This window comes from Priapulus caudatus, unplaced genomic scaffold (assembly GCF_000485595.1).
Source record: "Priapulus caudatus unplaced genomic scaffold, Priapulus_caudatus-5.0.1 Scaffold346, whole genome shotgun sequence".
NCBI classification, from domain to species: Eukaryota; Metazoa; Priapulida; class Priapulimorpha; order Priapulimorphida; family Priapulidae; genus Priapulus; species Priapulus caudatus.
Genome location: NW_014577407.1, coordinates 67900 through 88508, shown reverse-complemented (window position 1 = coordinate 88508; position 20609 = coordinate 67900). Strand labels below are relative to the sequence as shown.

General features: G+C 41.5%; 1 protein-coding gene across 4 annotated transcripts in view; it reads right to left on the bottom strand.

The window, feature by feature from the left end:
• The window catches only part of LOC106809345 (centrosomal protein of 295 kDa-like), a 94855-nt gene that overhangs the window by 39270 nt on the left and 34976 nt on the right, over window positions 1-20609 (bottom strand). For all 4 annotated transcript variants that reach the window (XM_014812406.1, XM_014812408.1, XM_014812409.1 and 1 more), the window contains 4 exons: window positions 18701-18844; window positions 15992-16075; window positions 5778-5868; window positions 2682-2795 (listed from right to left, as the gene is read on the bottom strand). In XM_014812406.1, coding sequence (XP_014667892.1) covers window positions 2682-2795; window positions 5778-5868; window positions 15992-16075; window positions 18701-18844 — 433 coding nt within the window. The remainder of the gene's footprint in view (window positions 1-2681; window positions 2796-5777; window positions 5869-15991; window positions 16076-18700; window positions 18845-20609) is intronic.

Sequence of the window (20609 nt, the reverse complement as noted above, 5' to 3'; positions counted from 1 at the left end):
TGAGACTGTAGGTTGAAATGTGCGTATGTGACTGTAGATTGAGATGTGCGTATGAAACTGTAGGTTGAAATGTGTGTATGTGACTGTAGGTTGAGATGTGCGTATGTGACTGTAGGTTGAAATGTGTGTATGTGACTGTAGGTTGAGATGTGCGTATGTGACTGTAGGTTGAAATGTGTGTATGTGACTGTAGATTTGAGATGTGCGTATATATGACTGTACATTGAGATGTGCGTATGAGACTGTAGGTTGAAATGTGTGTATGTGACTGTAGATTTGAGATGTGCGTATGTGACTGTACATTGAGATGTGCGTATGTGACTGTACATTGATATGTACGTATGTTACTGTAGATTGAGATGTGCGTATGTGACTGTAGATTGAGATGTGCGTATGTGACTCAGACTGTAGACCGAGATGTACGTACGTGACTAAACTGAGATGTACATGTACGTGTGACTGTAGACTGATATACATATGTGGAAGTGATAACAAGGAATGCACGTTTATTGGTTCTTATATTATAATTAGCTCTTGACTTTGCATTGAAGAAATAGTGTGTCCTGCGTCATCTTATAATTTATCGATGCACTTCTTTCTTCTGTGTCCGACATTAGGTTCTGCACGCGCACCAAAACTGTTTAGGCCTACGTACGGTACATAATATTTTACATAATTATAATATTTAAAGTCATAACGAAACTACCAGGTTTGTCCAAAACCTACACCAGTGCAGACAAAACCATCTCGCATGATGAAAACGAGGCCAACAACTACCCCATGGAATTCCTTCACTCCATCACTCCTACTGGCATGCCTCCACACCGCCTCATTTTAAAACCAGGAGCAATAATCATGCTATTACGCAACCTAGATATCACTAAAGGACTCTGCAAGGGCACCAGACTATACATTAGGAACCCCCACGACTATATTCTAGATGCCGTAATCCTCACTGGAAGCCATGTCTCACAAAGAGTCCTCATCTCGCGTGTTAAACTTGCCGCATCCGACGCAAACCTTCCCTTCACACTACAGCGGATTCAATTTTCAATCAGACTTGCCTACTCTATGACTATAAACAAGTCCCAGGGCAAAACTTTCGACAAACTCGGACTCTACCTCCCAGCCCCTGTGTTCTCCCACGGCCAGCTATATGTTGCCTTTTCACGTGCCAGCAGCTACTCCAACATCTAGATCAAAGTGGACAAACATTTATCACAAGACCTTTTCAACAACAGGACTCTCACGCAAAAAGTCATCTACAAGGAAATCTTTTAAACGACTAAGGTAGCACCACCCCCATAACCGACCCAACTTCTAATATCAATCTACTACTACTCTAACCCTGTTTAAATTTTGCTGTTTTCATCGAGTAAACTGAAGGGATGTCTTCATGTCCGCAAATTTAAAGAAGGTAAAATTTAGATCTTTTAGGAAATTTTACCAAAACCGCAAAAAAACCAGCCGCAAATATTTACCGGTTTACAATATGCCATAGTCGACTTTGGCCAAACATTCAACTCCGTGCAGAGCACGGGTATTTGCTAGTATATATATATATATATATATATATATGTGCGTGTGCGCGTGCAATGTGTCTGTGCGTGCGTGCGTGCGTGCATGTGTGTACGCGCGTGCGCATATATATGTGTATATAAAACCCAAATCAATTGTGTATTATAATTACACTGGCATTTCAAGTTGACCTTACGTAGTAACACTCTCTTATTGTCGTGTACAAATGTACGTATCTTAAATTTTAATGGGAGCTCCGCGCTTAGGCTTGCCTATATATATATATTATCAACCATATATTATACTAAATAGCAATCACGACTAATAAAATTAGATCAGCGTGTGCGTGCCTTTGTGCGTGCGTGTGCTTTAAAAGCTCCCACTGCTGGCTGGGAAATTCACGTACTATTAGTATATAATGTAATAAACGCAGACTCTCCAAAATTAGATAATTATTAATTGACAGTCAGTTAGAAGTCTGTAGCTAATACGTAGGAGTCTGGGTATTTTGCTACGGACTTTAATTAGCTCCGTAATAGTCTGTGGCTCTCCGTGTGTTTTGCAACATTTCCGTGATTAGTCCGTGTTTTATCCGTATATTTGAGTTTATAGTGGTATATTTAACACCTAATTTACCGATTCTCTAAGCACTACCAACAGCAATGCTGTGTCACTACACCAAAATGGATCAACTGTTACCATCAAGTTCAACAACCATAATTTCAGGGGTTGTCTGCCAACTGAGAATGTTACATTTTTTCATAGTTAGGACTGGCAGGCAGGCAGTATTTGTCATTGACTTGCCCTTGAATTTTGAACACCGAGTATTGTACCCAGTACCTTCCCCACCCCACAGACAGAATTTCTCAATGAACTCGTAGGGCAACAATTCACACACCAACCCCTTGAATTAAATACATAAAAGAAAATCGTGATTTGCAGCTCTCGACATGAAAAACGTGAACAGTACAAATAGTGGTACCATTAGCATTATAACAAAACAGATATTAAGTTTCCAACACATTTAAGAGCATTTTCTAATGAACAATCTATCAAAATTTTGTGTGTCGCACAGACCGGAATAAACTGAAAATGCATTCTAAGCCTACAGCAACATTATGTTAATTGGATACCAAACTTTGGAATTGGAATTAGATACCAACCTTGGCTCTGCCGGTACTGACACTGCTTGCTAGTGGTATTGGATCCGGTTGCATGAAAGGACATTCTTTTCCCTAGATCCTCCAATAGCTCCAAACTAGAATCGGGGTGTTCAGCTGCGAACAGTACAACACACAGTGCATGGCATAGAATGGACAAAAGACTGTACACGTAGATGGTACAAAACACTAAGATAGCCATGGACAATATTGGATCAAATTAGCATCTAATTACAGTCCATGGTTAAATACACAGACTGCCATGTACACACACGTGTTACAACGTACTATACATATATGAACACAGACTGTCTGAGTACCAAATCTCAAGCCCACATGTTTATTACATTCATAGTGTGCCGCATTTATTGTGAGTGTGGCAGCCACGTTCCACATCGAAAGTCAGTCGTTTGCAGCAACCGCCTACGCGCTCGATAATAAAAAATAAATAATCGATTACCAAAAAATAAAAATAAAATAAAATGTGCAAACATTGATGAAATGACTCTATATTTTTATTAATTTTTTTGTCACTTTACAGCCGAGTATCTGTTTGTGTGTGCGTGCGTGCATGCGAGTGTGCGTGCGTGCGGAAGGAGGGTGCCTCTATGTGTGTCTCTCTCTCCGAGTGTGCGTGCGTGTCTGAGTGTACGTGTGTGTATGCTATATATATATATATATATCAAGAGCTAATAATACCTAGAGTGTACAACGGAAAACGGGAAAATAGTGCTATTTCACGACAACATTATTCTACTTTGCCTGCGAGTCTATAATAATTTCATGGTATTGCATTAAGCAGAATCTTTGCTCTCTAAAACAAGACCAACCGCTTGTCAATACCGATACTCCAGGCGGAGATATCGGTCCTCAAACCTCCCCTCCCACTGCCAAACGCCGCCTCGAATCCACTTCTGTCCCCATCCTTCAGCGGCCTAAGCGTTGCTTCGTGAGAGTTCGGTTTTTCCGCCATAATTTTATGAATGATTTTCGGGTGCAGGTGCAGGGTGGAGGTGACTTTCGGGGGCATCGCCTATGCCCTTATCTCCATTATCTTTCCTAGCACGGCTAATGCCCGTCATGATGGAGCCGGCAAATGTTTTTTTAATTAAGTCTCTACAACGCAGCTAGTAAGAGTACCAAATTTGGGCATGTGACATCAATTATCAGCGCCCAAAGCGGTGACGGAAACCGATAGCCGAATGCTTAGACGCGTGAAGGATGGGGACAGAAGTGGATTCGAGGCGGCGTTGGCATGTGGGAGGGGAGGTTTAGGAGCCGATATCTCCGCCTAGGAGTATCGTATTGACAAGCGGTTGGTCTTGTTTTAGAGAGCAAAGAATTCTGCTTAATGCAATACCATGAAATTATTATAGACTCGCAGGCAAAGTAGAAATAATGTTGTCGTGAAATAGCACTATTTTCCCGTTTTTCCGTTGTACACTCTAGGTATTATTAGCTCTTGATATATATAATATGAATATGAGAGAGGAGAGAGAGTGAAGGAGCAGAAGAGAGGGAGGAAGGAGGGATTTTTTTTAACCAAATTTCCACAAGTTAATGAAACAAAATTCTGTCAAGTCTACGAAAAAGGTTGATAGTAATGTTACGACTAATTTTGTCTCGGTCACCAAGCCACGGTGACGGACTATAAGCGAGTCCATAGTTAGCCAAGGGGTTGCGTGATGTCACAGGTCACCGGGTCATTAAGGGGGTCGCACACCAGCCGATTTTTCACGCGATTTCATCGGCCCGATAAAAATCAGCCGATATCGGGTAGGTGTGCGCGTTCATTTGTAGACAATTTTACTTACGATTATTTTTATCGGGTGATCGTTCCAAATCAAACATGTTTGATTTTGAACCGATTATTTTGAAGCGATTTTGTGTAATCCGACAAGATTTTGTGGTGTGCGCGTGAACTCAGGAAAATCGTCTACGATAAATATTGAACAGCCAATAGCTGAACGTGCCCGTGTCACATGACATTTACATGTTATCGTAGGTTTATTATGACATCACATTTTATCGTAGGTGTGCGGGTGTTTATCGGAAAGCGTCGCGCTGAGCCGATTTTACAAACGATGAAGAGATTTTTTAATCGGACCGATTTTTGGGTAGGTGTGCGATGGCCTTTAGTCACAAAAAGCGGTGAAATCTCGAGTGCGGCGTGCGCTCTCGGTTCAGTATGTATATGTACAATGTATTCTGTGTACGTGTGCACGCACGCACGTGTACGTGAACACGCACGCACGCATGCACGTGCATGCACACGTGCACATGCACGCACGCACATGTGCACACGCACGCACGCACGTGTACGTGCACACATAAAGACTGTAGCATTACAACGACGCAGATGCATGTGTATGTGTACTGTGTGGTCGAAAATACGAATTTTTTTTTTACAAATGACCTAACCCCGCAGAATTCATGGCAGAGTTCGTGCATGTGCAGACTGTAATTACGAACTCGCTTATTATAACACGGTCAAAAAAAGAAAAAAATGCACCACGCAATCAGGGTTAGAAATGAACCTTTGAACAAGGGAGTTCGTAGCAAAATGAAGGAGTCCGTAGTCAGAAGTTCAAAACTAAAGCACAACAACAATAACACATGTGCATATTTGAAGATTCATGCGATGCACGTCTGCCAAATTTTCTTTGGACATTTGCTGAAAAAATACGGTAATTCCGTGAGGCTGTGCTCTGGAACGAACTAGTTAGTATAGCAGAATTTTCATGGAGTCCCACGGACTCCTGCAGATGTCAAATCAGGGAGTCCGACAGTAAAGCAGGGAGTATTTGACTCCGGACTCCCGTTAATTTCGCACCCTGCGCAATGTACAGAAAATATAAAAACGAAATTTCATTTGATTGTCAAATTAATTATTTTTGCATCTACTGATTATACTTTCCTTAATTTTATTATAAGTATTAAGGTTATATTAAGTAGGATGACACATGGACGCACATATTACATTGCAAACACCCTTTAGATACGTTTAGGTTTTGCATGATTTCTCGGAAATACTGAGCCAAAAATTGTGACACCAACTCCCACATTTAACCACAACCCTTGCCCATTAACTAGTCATACTTGCTAAAGCCCCAGCAAATCCTATCTCTGGGTGGGGGTGGTGTTGCTGCTGCGTGCGTTGATTGCCATCAGTGAGTTGGGAGATGAACTTCTGTCAGCACAAAATGTATTGAATACATTGGTTATGACAGCCAAACACATAATTAGGTGCTGAAAAATTCAGCATGATGCGACAATATATGTATGTACTGTAAAAATATAATGGTTTTTTGGATAAAATACCAACTAAAACTATGAAAAATAATTGAAATTGCATAAATTAAATTCTTGCATCGTAATTCAAATTTTGCTATTTTGTTATTCTAAACAAGCACTTCATGTGTTCCTAGCTTTGTTTAAGAAAAAAATTAAGGAACACAGTAATTCAAATTGACACAAAGTTCCCCATGTTTGGTAATTAAAAGGCAGACAAGACTTTTAGAATATATTATGATAGTATATCGCTAGAAATTTCTATAATTATGTGTAGTGTTCATGTAATTCCAAAACCCCCCTTTGGTTCTCCCCTGGTGAGCGTTCTCTGTACCAACAGGAACAGGAAGTTCAGCCAAAAATAGATGATCAGCATTATGTAGCTAGCAGAATTATTCAATAAAAGTGTTGTGATTAAATCCAGACTTATCGTCATTTCAGTCAGCCTTCAGCATCACATCTGGCGACGAAGATGTTCTTCAATACATCAAGAATGAGCAGAACTGAACATTTTATGCAGAACAATGCATTGTAAGCTGTAATTCGAACTTTTATGAAGCCAACTCACTAGCTTTGTGATTGTGTGCCGTCTGAACCAGCTTCACTCAAAACGCTGAATAAACTCCCAACTAACATATGCAATGTCGCTCCCAACCTTCCCAGCATTCGATCTAACCCAAGATGGCAATATCGGGATGGGACAAGTGGTTAGCACGTTTGACCAGTTTGCTAGTCGGAATGGCCATCACAGATCCCGCTAGACGTCAAGCCCTGTTACTACATTATGCAGGCCCAGAAGTAGACAAAATTTATGACACGCAATTACAATACCGGATCCGGGTGAGCATGAGACGGTTTTTGATGTATCTGCTAAGGCGCTGACAAATTAATTTAAGCTGCGCACGAACACCGCTTTTGAGGTGCACACGTTTAAACAGTGCAACCAGGAAGCCGGTAAATCTATCGATATGTATGTCACACGACTTCGGAAGCTCGCCAAGTCTTGTGGATTCGATGATACCGAGAAAGAAATCAACAATCAGATTATCCTGGCATGCTCCTCGCAAGCCTTACGGTGACGCACTTTACGCCAAGATCTCAAACTTGATCAATTAATCGCAGCAGCTTGAGCTCTAGAACTAAGTGATCAACAATCCGACAAAGTGGAATCGCTAAAAAAATGGTCCGTAAATGTTGTACACAGACCAGCCAGTTGTGATAGAGGGCAGCACCGACCTCGCGATGCTGGTGGACGCCATCAGAGACATCGGTCCATGTGGAGAGATCGCTATCAGCAGCATCAACATCGGGAAGAGTCGAACACACGGAAACAGCCAGGATTCAACAGCGTGAGAAACTACCGGTCGCCCAGACGCCAGTGGCGATTAGAAAATCGACCGGGCGACTGTTTGCTCGTGTCAGCTGGTCCGGCGGGGCGACTAGATAATCGCCGCACAGGAAATAAAAAAATTGCCAAACTGATTATTTTGTTATTCTTTACTAACCTTCTCAGGCTTTCCAGCAGTCCTTTACAACATTTTAGGGCTAATTTTAGGGAGAAATTAAGGTTTTTTTAGGGCTATTTTAGGAATTTTTAGGGATGAATCGAAACATTTTAGGGATAAAATAAGTCAATTACCTTTCATAAACATCAACGTGTTAACATACAGATACAGTTCTAAGTGGTATGTGTCCAGTCTACCAGCTATTCCTATCCTCCAAGTCCTCGATACGACTGTACATCATCAAGTTTCATGCAAATTAGGCATGTCTTGTACATCCAATCCAGGAACAGGGTCGTATAATCAGACACTGAAGCTTAGGAATCACTGGTAGACTGAGAGTCACAATACTTACTCTGTATAAAGATAACTAGAAAACATCCATTAGCAGGGTCTCCAACCCTATGAACTCCAAATGCGGAATGTTCCCGCGGTGATCAGTGGCGTATTCAGAAATTGATGGGGGGGCGAAATGTACCTTGGCTGCCGCAGGCAGGCCCGCGTGCCGTAGGCATGCCAGTGCTAGGGGGGTCTGGGTAGATATGTACTACAGATATGTACCCGAAGTAGTTTTAGGTTGTTTAGTATTATGTTTATATTTTTATATGAGGTATGTTTAGGGTTAGGGTTAGGGTTAGGGTTAGTGTTAGGGTTAGGGTACACTTCTGTAGTACAAGTCTGGTACACTTTGTGTATACATATATGTACCTCGTGTACATATCTTTAGTACCTGTTACGACAACGACCTCTTGAGCCATAATTACAAACCAAAAGTTCATCATCTCATCACCAAAAACTCCAAACATATCTGTGAAATTTTTTTTTTAGGAATTTGAATAAAATTTTAGCCCTTTTTTAGGAATTGCATACGTTTTAAAAGTTTTTTTAGGAATTTTAGGGCGAGCTCAAAATTTTTGGAATTTTAGGGCCGCTGGAAAGCCTGCCTTCTACATTATTCTAATGAAATGAATGGTAAATTTAATCAAATATAGACTAAAAATAGTCAAATTCCGAAGCCTAAAGTCCATACGAAGTACCAAAACCCGCCATGTTTGTTTTGTTCGATTTTCTAGGTCATGCTGTTAAACCTCTGCTAATTCGATAATACTGGGCATCCCTGACCAATCAGCGATCGCGTAACAAAATATGATAATTTATAGAATTAATGGCTGGTCTTCAGAGACCGCTGATCTTTGAAATCGACTTGCGGACTTGTTCCGATTTATTACGCATCAGTGTATCGAAACGAGTAAAAAATATAATTTGCTGATGAAAAGAAACGAGCATATATCTACACTATCAAGATACTGTCATATTATGTAACCGAATCAAATTGCGTATTAGTACATGAAGATGGCAGCACCATCTAACAATGAACATCACTATCACTATTATTATGATATTATATATTGTTTGTTTTTTAAGCCCTATTAGTATTATATATCGTATTCCATTTATTATTAAGAATAACTTAGAATGCACATCACCAAATTGCACCATCCTCCCCCCTATAAAAACGTCCCCACATCCCCCCCCCCCTGAGTCATTCACTTTGCTACGACAGAAATCCCGAGGCGTGTTCAGGAGAGCGAACGAGCGCTCGCCTTCTGAACGACACTGCGCTCGCGAGCGCGCGCGCAAGCTGAGAAGGCTGTTCGCTCAGCGCGAGAATTGTTTACAAGATGGCGACGGGAAATCTGGCGAATGCGAATCTAACATTTCTGACGTCAATTTGCAATCTATTTCAACTTCATTTCATTTTTCATTCATTCATTTACTTCTAAATTCAATTTGTATCAATTTCGTCTGCTAATTCGTTTAACAGTACTTGTTCAAAGACACTAAAATCTCGCGATTAAAATCTGCTGAGTAACCCTCCATGGGGGCCGCCATCTTTGATCAAGCGAGCGCACAGCGAGCGCTCGTGTGTCGTTCAAGAGGCGCTGCGTTCATGCAGCGAGCGTTCGAGTCGAGCGTTCGCTCTCCTGAACACGCCTCTGGACCAGTGCCTACTGACCAGGACCAGTGCTTCCTCAGAGGCACTGGTCCTGCTGGACCAGTGCCTCCAATTATCAGTTTTTCACCCTGATTCAAACACACAAAAACTTGTTATTTCTGCAGCGGATTCACACGCCGTCACAAAAATGACCCTCACTGCCCTGCTATAGGCAAGGAATGCACTAGTGATGGGAATCGGCTGGAATTTCATAATCGATTATTGGTTTCCCATAACCGATCGATAATCGATTATAATCGGATAATCGGTTAATAATAGCATAGATTTAATTTAATCTTACTTTGTATATACAATTATACATAGCATTCAATATTATCATGTTTTATGATCATGTATTAACTCTGTGAAGGTTGCTGTATGTATATCAATGTCTGTTCCTATACAGTATTTAATCAATTTAAAAAGAAATGGTTTAAATGCCTCTATTAAAACATTAAAAGTTTTAAACAAACATGATCAAGACTTGTTCTTTATTATAGTAAGTAAGTTGTTTGTGTTCTAATAGTGTAGGCTGTGTAGCCGAGTTAATTGTTCTGCCAATGGAATATCCTCTCCAACACAATGTAACAAACAATACGGAGAGTAGAATCTCATCTACGGATAACATTCTGTGGGACAGTGTCAAACCAAAACAAAGACACTGTCCAATTTGTCCATGTCTATAAGTACACTAGTACCGCTCTGCAATCAGAGAGGACCTATGTTAACAGTACGTGATTCATGAAGGTGTCCTCTGGACTACACACTGATGCACTTCTACTTCGCTACCAATACATGTCTATGTCGCAATTTAGTAAATTTTAAAAAATTATTATTTTTTTTTTTGGTATTTTTGATAATCGATTATTTGTTTTCATAATCGATTATCGAATTTGAGACTATAATCGATCGATTTTCGATTATAATCGATCATCAGGACATCACTAGAATGCACAGCTTGCGGTTTTGTCGGACATTTTAGCAAAGTCTGTCAAAGGAGCCGTCTAGGTCAAAAGACTCAAAACGCAATATGCGCAGAATTGGCGAACACCACAGTTTCAGGTGATGATGAGGACGAATACGTTTATTCCGTATGGGAATATCCGCCGTGTGAACAAATCGCTCTAGCCCAATCAGGGAAAAATCGACTACCACAATGCTGCATAAAACTTAACACTGGTCCTGTGCAATTCATGATCGATTCCGGTGCGTCAGTAAACATCATTGATGAGAAATCATATGACGAGTTACGCAAATCGCGACCGCACACAGAACAGCTCCATCAACCCCAAACCATGTTGTATCCTTATGGTTCAAAAACGCCGATACCTGTCATCGGAATGTTTACCGCCAACGTACGTCACCGTGAAGCATCGGAAAGGGCAGTATTCTACGTCGTTTCGGGGACAGGAGGTAACCTGCTTAGTTTCTGAACCGCCCAAGCACTTGACATAATTTACATAAACTGTAACGTCAACTTAGTCTCGCGTAAAAAATCTGAAATCGTCGAAGCGTTTCCTGACCTATTCAAGGAAGGGATTGGTAAACTTCTCAGATGCAAGCGAAACTACACATCAACACTGATATACTGCTGAAGTAGCAACATCATACAGGCATGAAAATGACTGGTAAAGAAAAACACTGAAAACCCCCGAGGCGGGGAGGGAGATTTTTTAATTTTGGGGGTCAGAATCATGCAATCTGGTGCATTCTGTAATGAGCTTTTTAACCTTATATTTAAAGAGAATCTGGATTAAGATAATTCCATATAGCAGAACACATACCGAAACAGGATCTGAATAAACATTTTTATAATACATGTACGTGCACACGCAAGAACCAGCGTGCACCCAGGGTACACTGGTTCGCGGCCGCACTGTTTGTCGCAGAGCGTGTACATTGTCTAGCAGAGCATGAGGCCGAATACCAGTCTACCCTTCGGTGGCTTGCTGCCAGCCGCAGTAGACGATCGATAAACCGTGCGCCTATACATATGCCCGTAGTAGCGTGCTGCACGGGAAAAGTGAAAATCCGCAGAAATGCGGAAAATTTTCATGCCTGATCATAGGAGTTCCTTTTCACATACGCCGAGACGTGGAAGCTGAATTAGACAGACTTATCAAACTTGACATTATTGAGAAGGCAGATGTCCCGACGCTATGGATAAGCCCTATTGTCATCATCCCCCAGAAAAATGGGAAAACGCGCATCTGCATTGACATGAGAGCAGCAAACACTGCAATCGTACGTGAGAAACATCAACATGCCAACAATCGACGAACTGATCTCCGATTGAAATGGCAGTATCGTATTCAGCATATTAGATCTCACGAGTGCATATCACCAGCTTGGATCCGAAATCGTGATACATGACAACGTTTAGCACACACATAGGATTATTCCGCTATAAGCGACTTCTTTTCGGTGTCAACGCAGCATCTGAAGTGTTTCAGAGCACGATCGCCAAGATTCTCAGTGATCTCAAGGGTTATCTCAACATATCAGATGACATTATCGTTCACGAAAAAACAAGGCCAGAGCACAACGCAAACTTGAAAGCAGTTCTGAAGCGCCTACAGGACTACAATGCCAGACTCAACTTGGAGAAATGCAAATTCGTGCAACCTCATGCGTCACTCTATGGACATGTTTTCGGGAAAGATGGCTTAGCAGCAGATCCGAAAAAGATCGACGTGCTTGTTAACGCTCCACCGCCAACCAACGCATCCGAAGTAAAGTCCTTCCTAGGCATGGCGCAATACGTGTCGCGTTCCGTTCCTAACTATGCCACAATCACGACGCCATTACGCAAACTGACACGACAAGACACACCGTGGATATGGGAAAGCCGCCACGAAGACGCATTTCGAGATCTGCAGAAAGCACTAGCCGGAGCCCATGTTATGGAGCATTTGGATGCGAGAAAACCGTCCGATATCATCGTCGATGCTAGCCCGACTGGTCACGGGGCAATATTCACGCAGAACAACAAGGTCATTAGCTACAATAGTCACGCCCTCTCCAAGGTCGAATCGCGCTACTCGCAAACTGACAGAGAGATGTTTGCAGTGGTATGGGGGGCAGAACATTTCCACCTATACATCTATGGCTCAGATTTTACGATCAGACCAGACCATAAGCCGCTCCTTGGGATCGTGAACAGCACTAAACCAGGTTCTGCCAGGATCGAGAGATGGCGCCTGCGTTTAACTCCCTACAACTTCAATCTTGTCTACAAACCTGGATGCAACGAGAACAATCCTGCGGATTTCTTGAGCCATCACCCAGCTAAATCGTCAGCCGAAGCCGAAAATATCGCGGAAATATTTGTGAACTATGTCTGTCAGAACGCGGTGCCGAATGCTATGTCCGTTGATCAAATCCGAGAAGCGTCTCGCACTGACCCGGTTATCCAAAAGCTACAAGCAGCACTGAAAACTGGCAACTGGAAAGACAAGGACTAAACACTGTACAAAGCAATTCGAGATGAGTTCATGAGCCATGATGGTATGATACTGCGACAAACACGCTTACGAATTCCCGCAGAGCTACAGTAGAAAGCCGTTGATCTTGCACATGTAGGTCACCAAGGCTAGGTGAAAACAAAACGCCTGCTACGCTCCAAGATCTGGTTCCCAGGAATCGACAAGATGGTAGAGAAAGTCGTCCAGCAATGCATACCGTGCCAGGCAACAACTCGAAAGTCTATGCCACCAGAACCTCTCGTTATGTCCAGCCTTCCAGCAGCCCCATGGTGTGAAGTCTCAAACTTTGCCGGTCCACTACCATCAAATGAAATATTGTTAGTGGTCATAGATAATTACAGCAGATTTCCGGAGGTCGAGATCGTTCATTCAACCTCAGCGAAAACAGTCGTTCCGAAACTGGACAATATCTTTGCTCGACAAGGGACACCAGAAACTGTTCGATCACATAACGGACCACCGTTCAATAGCGATGACTTTGACAACTTCGGAAACCATCTCGGTTTCCATCATCGTAAGATAACTCCGTTGCATCCAGAAGCAAACGGTGAGGTGGAACGCTTCATGGACACGATGATGAAAGCTATTCACACAGCGACCATCGAGAAGAAAAGCTGGAAACAAGAACTTAATCGTTTCTTGCGCCAGTATCAGACAACTCTTCACTCGACAACTGGTGTCGCCCCAGCTGAAGCGCTATACAACCGTCGTTTCCGCACCCAACTTCCACAAATGCCGGAACCCGATACACCGCCATTCCAAGACACACGTTCCAAAGTAGAGGAAAAAGACAAGCTGAAGAAACAAACTATGAAAAGCTAGGTAGACGAGAAACGCCGCGCCAAAGTCTCGGACATTCGCGAAGGCGATACTGTATTGGTCCGCCAATGCCGTCAAAATAAGTTCAGATCATATTTTGTCCCTGAACCGCTAACCGTTGAAAGGAAGAAAGGCAGTATGGTCACTGCTCGCCGAGGATCGTTCACAATCACACAGAACGTTACCCATTTCAAGCGCATTGACACAACACAACGTGACGAAGAACCAGCAGATGATGATCCCGATGACACTGGATAACGCCGGTGATGCCGACCACGAAACTCTGCCCAAGGATAGAAACAGCAGCAGTCCACTGAAATCCACTGAGAGCGCAAACACAGGTTACCAGTCCGTTTCAGAGATCATACCGGACTACCCAAACACTTCGCAAACAAATAAGTGTTGACTGGTAATCATGCCGTGTTAAGCTCAGTTGGGGAAACAATCCAATGGTAAAGATTGGATTATCGAGGTGAAGTACTGGGGACCTCTCCCTCTTTGTTTTCCACAAACTGAATTTGGCATAATCACTATGTTGAGTTCTGTTCGTGTCAAGAGCAACTATGTTTGGAAGAGTTAGTTGTTCTTATGTGTTTTGACTGTATAAATTGTTTGTAATTTGTAGTTTGATTTGATATTCGCTCTGCCGTAAGTTCATGAGTTTCAGCAAAGATTTCCGTATAATCATTAGAAGACCATGATAATAGTGTTGAACATTTAGACTCCATTATTGTTCCATATCGTGAATCAGACATAATTGTCGATAGGCTTCAAGTGTTACCTAACATGCCTAATCACGGTTTCTATTATACAGATCGAACAATGTTAAAAGAGAACAAGTTCTTATCTAGAAAGGGAGGAATGTAGTGTTCATGTAATTCCGAAACCCCCTTCGGTTCTCCCCTAGTGAGCATTCTATGTACCAACAGGAACAGGAAGCTCAGCCAAAAACAGATGATCAGCATTATGTAGCTAGCAGAATTATTCAATAAAAGTATTGTGATTAAATCCAGACTTATCGTCACTTCAAAGTTGTGCAAATGGACTTTTGAGCCAAGGGAAGACCGAGGGTGTTTCTTATTTATTAATTTAAAAGCAGAAAGATTGCAATATCTTATAACCACATATAGTTTCAGTTATAATATGGATAAATTTGTCATAAAATTAATATCGTTTGGTTAACTAGCATTTAGGTACAGGGTTCTCCCCAGGATGAAATTCAAACAGGGGGGAGGGGAGGGGTAGGGGAAGGGGAGGGGTAGGGAGAGGGGGGAAACTAGGGGGAGGGAGGAGGGGGGAAACTAGGGGGGTCCGGGAGCGTGTATTTTTACCGTACCACTAATTAATGCGTAAAATCGCCACCACACCATAGACGGTATTTGGGGTTCTTGTATATATAAGATAGCCGAGTCGGTGTACAGTTAGTGACAGGTTAACTGTTACCGGTTCGGCACAGGTTATCTGTGTGTTGTCAGGTTAACTTGTGTACTGTCTGCAGTGCATGCGTGGTACGGTAAAAATACACGCGTCGGATGTCCTGGTCGAACGGGAATTCTTGACGATCGATTCCCGCGCTGGCAAACTTTTATTGTGGTGGAATTTAATCGGGGCGGAGGTATTTCAAACGGGGCGCAACGATTCAAACAGGGGGGAGTTTCCCAAAACGGGGCGCGCGCGCCCCGTTTGCGCAACGTAGGGAGAACCCTGAGGTATACTATAAATATAATTGCACTTTTGTGATTAGCCCTCAGTCTGTAACTTGCAAAATTAATTGGCAAATGCGCAACTTTTTCAGGGTGGCAGCACGGTCGCGGGTGTCATGACAGCGCCCAAAAATGAAGATTTAGAAATTCAATGTTGTTTTATGACAAACGTGAACAGTGAATGCGTAAGTATAGATATTTATAGGTATGTGCTATTATTTATAAATCAACTATCATAATATACTCTCAAATTCTAGAGTAAAGTATTCCTTTAACAATAATATTGAATATTTCTAATTAATATTGAACATTGAAATTTTTTATGTCGCGTAATTTAAACCTATTTTAACTGAAAATATACAAGGAACCTAGTAGGAACCTATATAGGGTCATGTATCCCTTTAAAAAACAACCTTATCCACTAACATGTTTTTAGTGTTAGCAACACCATTTTTTTAACCAAATTCCTTAATAAATATACTAAAAATTAGTCATTTTAATAGAGTGTCATACTTACCGGAATTTTTGAAACTGTGGCTTGCTTTTGCTGTCTGTCTGTCTGGTGTAGTCCATGCATGTCAGCCATAATTCTTCCACAATGCTACCAACAAAACAAACAACATTGTACATCTAGAATTATTCTCTTAAAAAGGCCAAAATGTTTAAACAGAAATCATCCTATTGATATCTTACCGATTACTACAACAAAATAATTACCTCGAATTCATCATGTTGAACATTATAAAACATAAACTGAACGGACAATTCGCAGCTGAATTTCTAAGTGTTACGACCATATAAGTAGAAAATGGCACCCAAACGTAAGTGTACGATCCTGTATGATATGAAACGTGCCTTCCGATTTAATTGGAGTTAATGAAATATAGAGATGAACAAACTACTAACAAAGGAACAGCAACAGGCCAGAAAGGAAGACCCGATACATGAAGACCAGGAGTTGAGCAACTATTATATAAGCAAGAATGGATGGGACCGAGAACATGTATCGATCCTTTGTCACTGGCCACTGTACATGTTGAAGAGACTTCAAACTGACTCGCACCGCATTTCCTTTCAAATACGTTTTTCTCTATTATTTCTGCCTTATTTACCATACGTCAACACAAATACAGCAATTCACCAGGGCTACGGCCTATTTCCCAACATTTACTAGATACAGAAACTGTAATTGTGATCAGTGGCGTAGACAGGTCCTCAGTTGTGGGGGGGATGATTTCGCTGTTACCTCCATCATAATGTATATGAAGACTGTGTGCGAGTAGCGCACACTGCGAGAGCCTGGCGCAAAGCCTTAAGTAGGTGGGACCAGGGGCCGCCCGTAGGGCCCTGTGGGGTGCAGGGGCAAGAGCCCTTGCCCGGGGTCCAGGGGGCGGAGCCCCGGAAGCTCTGGATTTTAGCATTTTAGAACTCTCAAGAGTGTCGTTTTTGAGTAATTGAAAAAAAATTACATTGTAAGTGGCAATTTGTGAATTCGAAGGTATTTTTTCTTTGGATCCCGAGTTTAACGGACACGCAACCGTCCCCCACACACACACACCAACCAGTGGCGGATCCAGAAGTGAAATTCTAGGCGGGGGGGCGAATTATGCGCTCGAAGGGGCACGAAGCGCGCACTGTGTGTGCGAAATGTTAAAAAGTATGCAATCTTAAAAGCAATCAATTTGGACATCTTTATCATAAAATATCAGGGATTTTTCCTTCCTATCAGTGGTGTCTCCCTCCTGTTTAGGGAGAGGTCCAGGGGACCTCCCCGGAAAGTTTTTTGAAAGTAAACACCTCTTCGAGCAATTTCCTGGCACTATGAGTGCAGCAACTATTAAACAACTACAGTCACAAATAACATCACCTGTTGAGTTGAGTATTTACCTTTGGACACCAAAGACTAAAATGCTTACTACCGAAATCTGCTGTATAACACTACATGTCCCACTGGGGTTGCCAGTGTCAGACTTACCTAGGCTAAATACCTTTAACCCTGAAAAATTCTAGGGGAGGGCGGCCCGACCGCCCCTGTGCTACCGACCCCCCGTTGACAACTACAGCCACTAGATCCATCTCCCCTGAAATTTTGATAGAAACGTATATTTTACTGAGAAGTGAGAACCTTAAAAGCAAAAGAAATATGAGAAAAACAACCAGATTTGAACCAAATAGTGCAGTATTTTCACCCCTTATACAAAATCGCGCGAATATACTTCGGTCAGAGTCTCAGCACCCCAACATTCCCATCCCCCCTCCCAAAAGTGAGATGAATTTGAATTTCCCCATTCAACCCCCCTAAAAATGCAAATCCCAACTCTCCAATAGGTTCTAGAATTCTAATTTGAATAAATTGAGATAATTCTTTTTTTTAAATATTTTGAGGACGTGATGTGGGAATTTTGAAAAAAAAATCGTATATGGGGAATGCGTCCAAAAATTGAAGCCGTCTGCAGTTTCAGTAAAAGTCATGCTTGAACGAAATTACAGCATTTTTACAGTTAGATTGTATTTCAAATTCCATTTCTGTAATAATACATTAGGAGAGATGAATAGCGATGACGGCATTTGTAGATAAATCATCCAGTATATATGTCCGTTGTAAAATATTAAATATTTTTCCCCCATTTTCTTTCCGGAAAGTAGGGGGTGATGAAAGCAACCCACCTCAATAGTCGTGGGGCGATACACCCCCATCCCCCGCTATCTACGCCCCTGTCAGATGACTCAAATTTGAACTTTTGATATGCATACAAATATTCATTAATCATAATCTTTGTTATCACTACTCTACAGGCGCCGCGGAAACGATTGATTTGAAGTGGGGGTGCTAAATTTGTTACGCTCGAGCAGTGGCTCAATGCAGGATTCTCGAGGAGGGTGGTAAGAAACATGCGGGGGTTACGGGTATGCGGGTCCTCCCCCAGAAAATGTTGAATCCCCCATTTTCCTCCTGAAAGTAGGGGGGGATGATTGTACACGCCATCCCCCCACGTCAATAAGTGGGGGGATGCATCCCCCCCATCCCCCCGCTATCTACGCCCCTGATTGTGATATTCCAGTTTCCATGCTTTGCAGGACCAGGTTGCAGCAAATTATCTTATTAATTTCGCATTTGGTAGATATTGCCTTATACTGATACCAGAGGGGTTTAATCTGAAACATAAGAAATCTTTATATTTAACCCCACTGATATAGATCAGGATATACAATATGCATACCATACCTGTTTCATGAGCTCATCACGCAATGCAATCTTAAATCTTATATTCGCCTTTCCACACTGATCGATTGAAGCTTTGGCTGCCAGTTCCTTCTGCTGTTTTACCAGACGGTCCTCTATTACAGCTGCCTGAATTGCATCTGGCTCCTGAGAAAAACAATTGAATATAGTCAAACTAGAACATATAGAATAGAAACTAAAATAGAAACTTGAATATATTGATGCCTTTTAAAGTACTCATAATTTATTCATCACCATAACTGATAACACTATTTACAAGAAAAATAGTTAAGCCTAAGTCATACTGACATTATACTTCATAAATTTAGAATTATTTCACCCACACAATTCACTGATATTATAGCCAGGATAACTACCGGCCACAAAAATACCTAACCTTCCACGCCCATTATAAACCGGACAATGATATTGGCATGAATATATTATGTATTTTCCAATGATACATATATTCATGCCATTATTACTCAGAAACATTTTCAGCTGCGTAGTTTATTCCTTGCTGACAATGCTTTAATAAGGTCTGACAAAGCTTTATTCCATTTTGTGACTGTTGTGATGCTGTGCTATTTTTATATAATCATACACACTAATACATAAATAAAAGGGGTAGGAATACATTGGCGTGCAGGAACACAGCAACCAATGCTATGTAATCGGTGTCTACAATGTCAGAATAAACTACCAGTTGTACACGTAATGAGTCTCTGCATGTCTTGTGTTTTATCCATAGTAGCATAGATTAAGACATGGTGTTGGGGAACAGAGACGAACAACGTCTATTCAAATAACTATTTTGTGTGTTGACAAGCTGAGCATCCAGAGCATTGTCGAATTTTCAACTTTCGTTTCACATCCGATCACCACAATCGAAGAGACTCCCGCCATTGCTACTTAGCAGACGTTTGCATCAGTATTATATTACTATTATATTAGAATTAATATGCTAAGTAAAATATAGCAATCTGCTTTACACCACACATTTCAATGTACTTCCGAAACATAACATTAACAAGACGCCTGCCCCTAATTGTAGAGGTAAGGTGTACTGAACACCCCGTACTATATAAGTGTACCTATATTATGAGAGGAGGGGCCGATTTTCTGACACGGTAATCTTCGCCACGGTGAGCATCATGCCCACGCCACCGATCTCACTGTCTGTCCGACACCAACATAGGCTTATCCATATTTGTTAAATCCACCCATATTTGTAGATATAATGACGATAAATATGCCTTAATACGAGCGATAATTTTAGCAGTGGGGTGATGTCAGAAAAGTAGAACAGCCGAATTCTCGCGAATGTAACCATCTAGCAGACAAAAGCCAAAACTTTGTTAATACCAGGTTAAACTATGCCGAATTTAAACTTTTTTTTATTATGCCCACAGTTGTCAGCTGAGTCTCAATAGTAGCACAACGCACACTTTTATTGGTTCATTTTCGTTCATTTGTATTTTTTAAATTGTAATTTGTCTGTGTACACATTCGGATATAATGTATAACATATGGTATAAAGAATTAAGTTTGTTAAAATCAGGTGCTATTCATCTTTTTGATAATGTCATCTATGGTGACTTCACTGGTGCTGAACTCTGCCAAATTGACCAATTAATTTGGTTAAAATGAGGTGATATCAATACGTTTGGAGAAATATTTACTTTTTTTAAATCTGCTCATTATTTTACGAAGAAAGTAACCCTGAACTGATACCGTGCTATATTGACGGGTTTCGTTTATTGACCTATGTATTTAGTTTAGCTTAGTTTTCATGTATTATTTTGATGTAAAGCGAATACCAATGATAAAGCTGCGTTTACACTATCGATTTTTGTCAGCAAATCGTGCCAATTTCAAGCGACTCCAACTTTGCCCCCGACTTGACCCACAT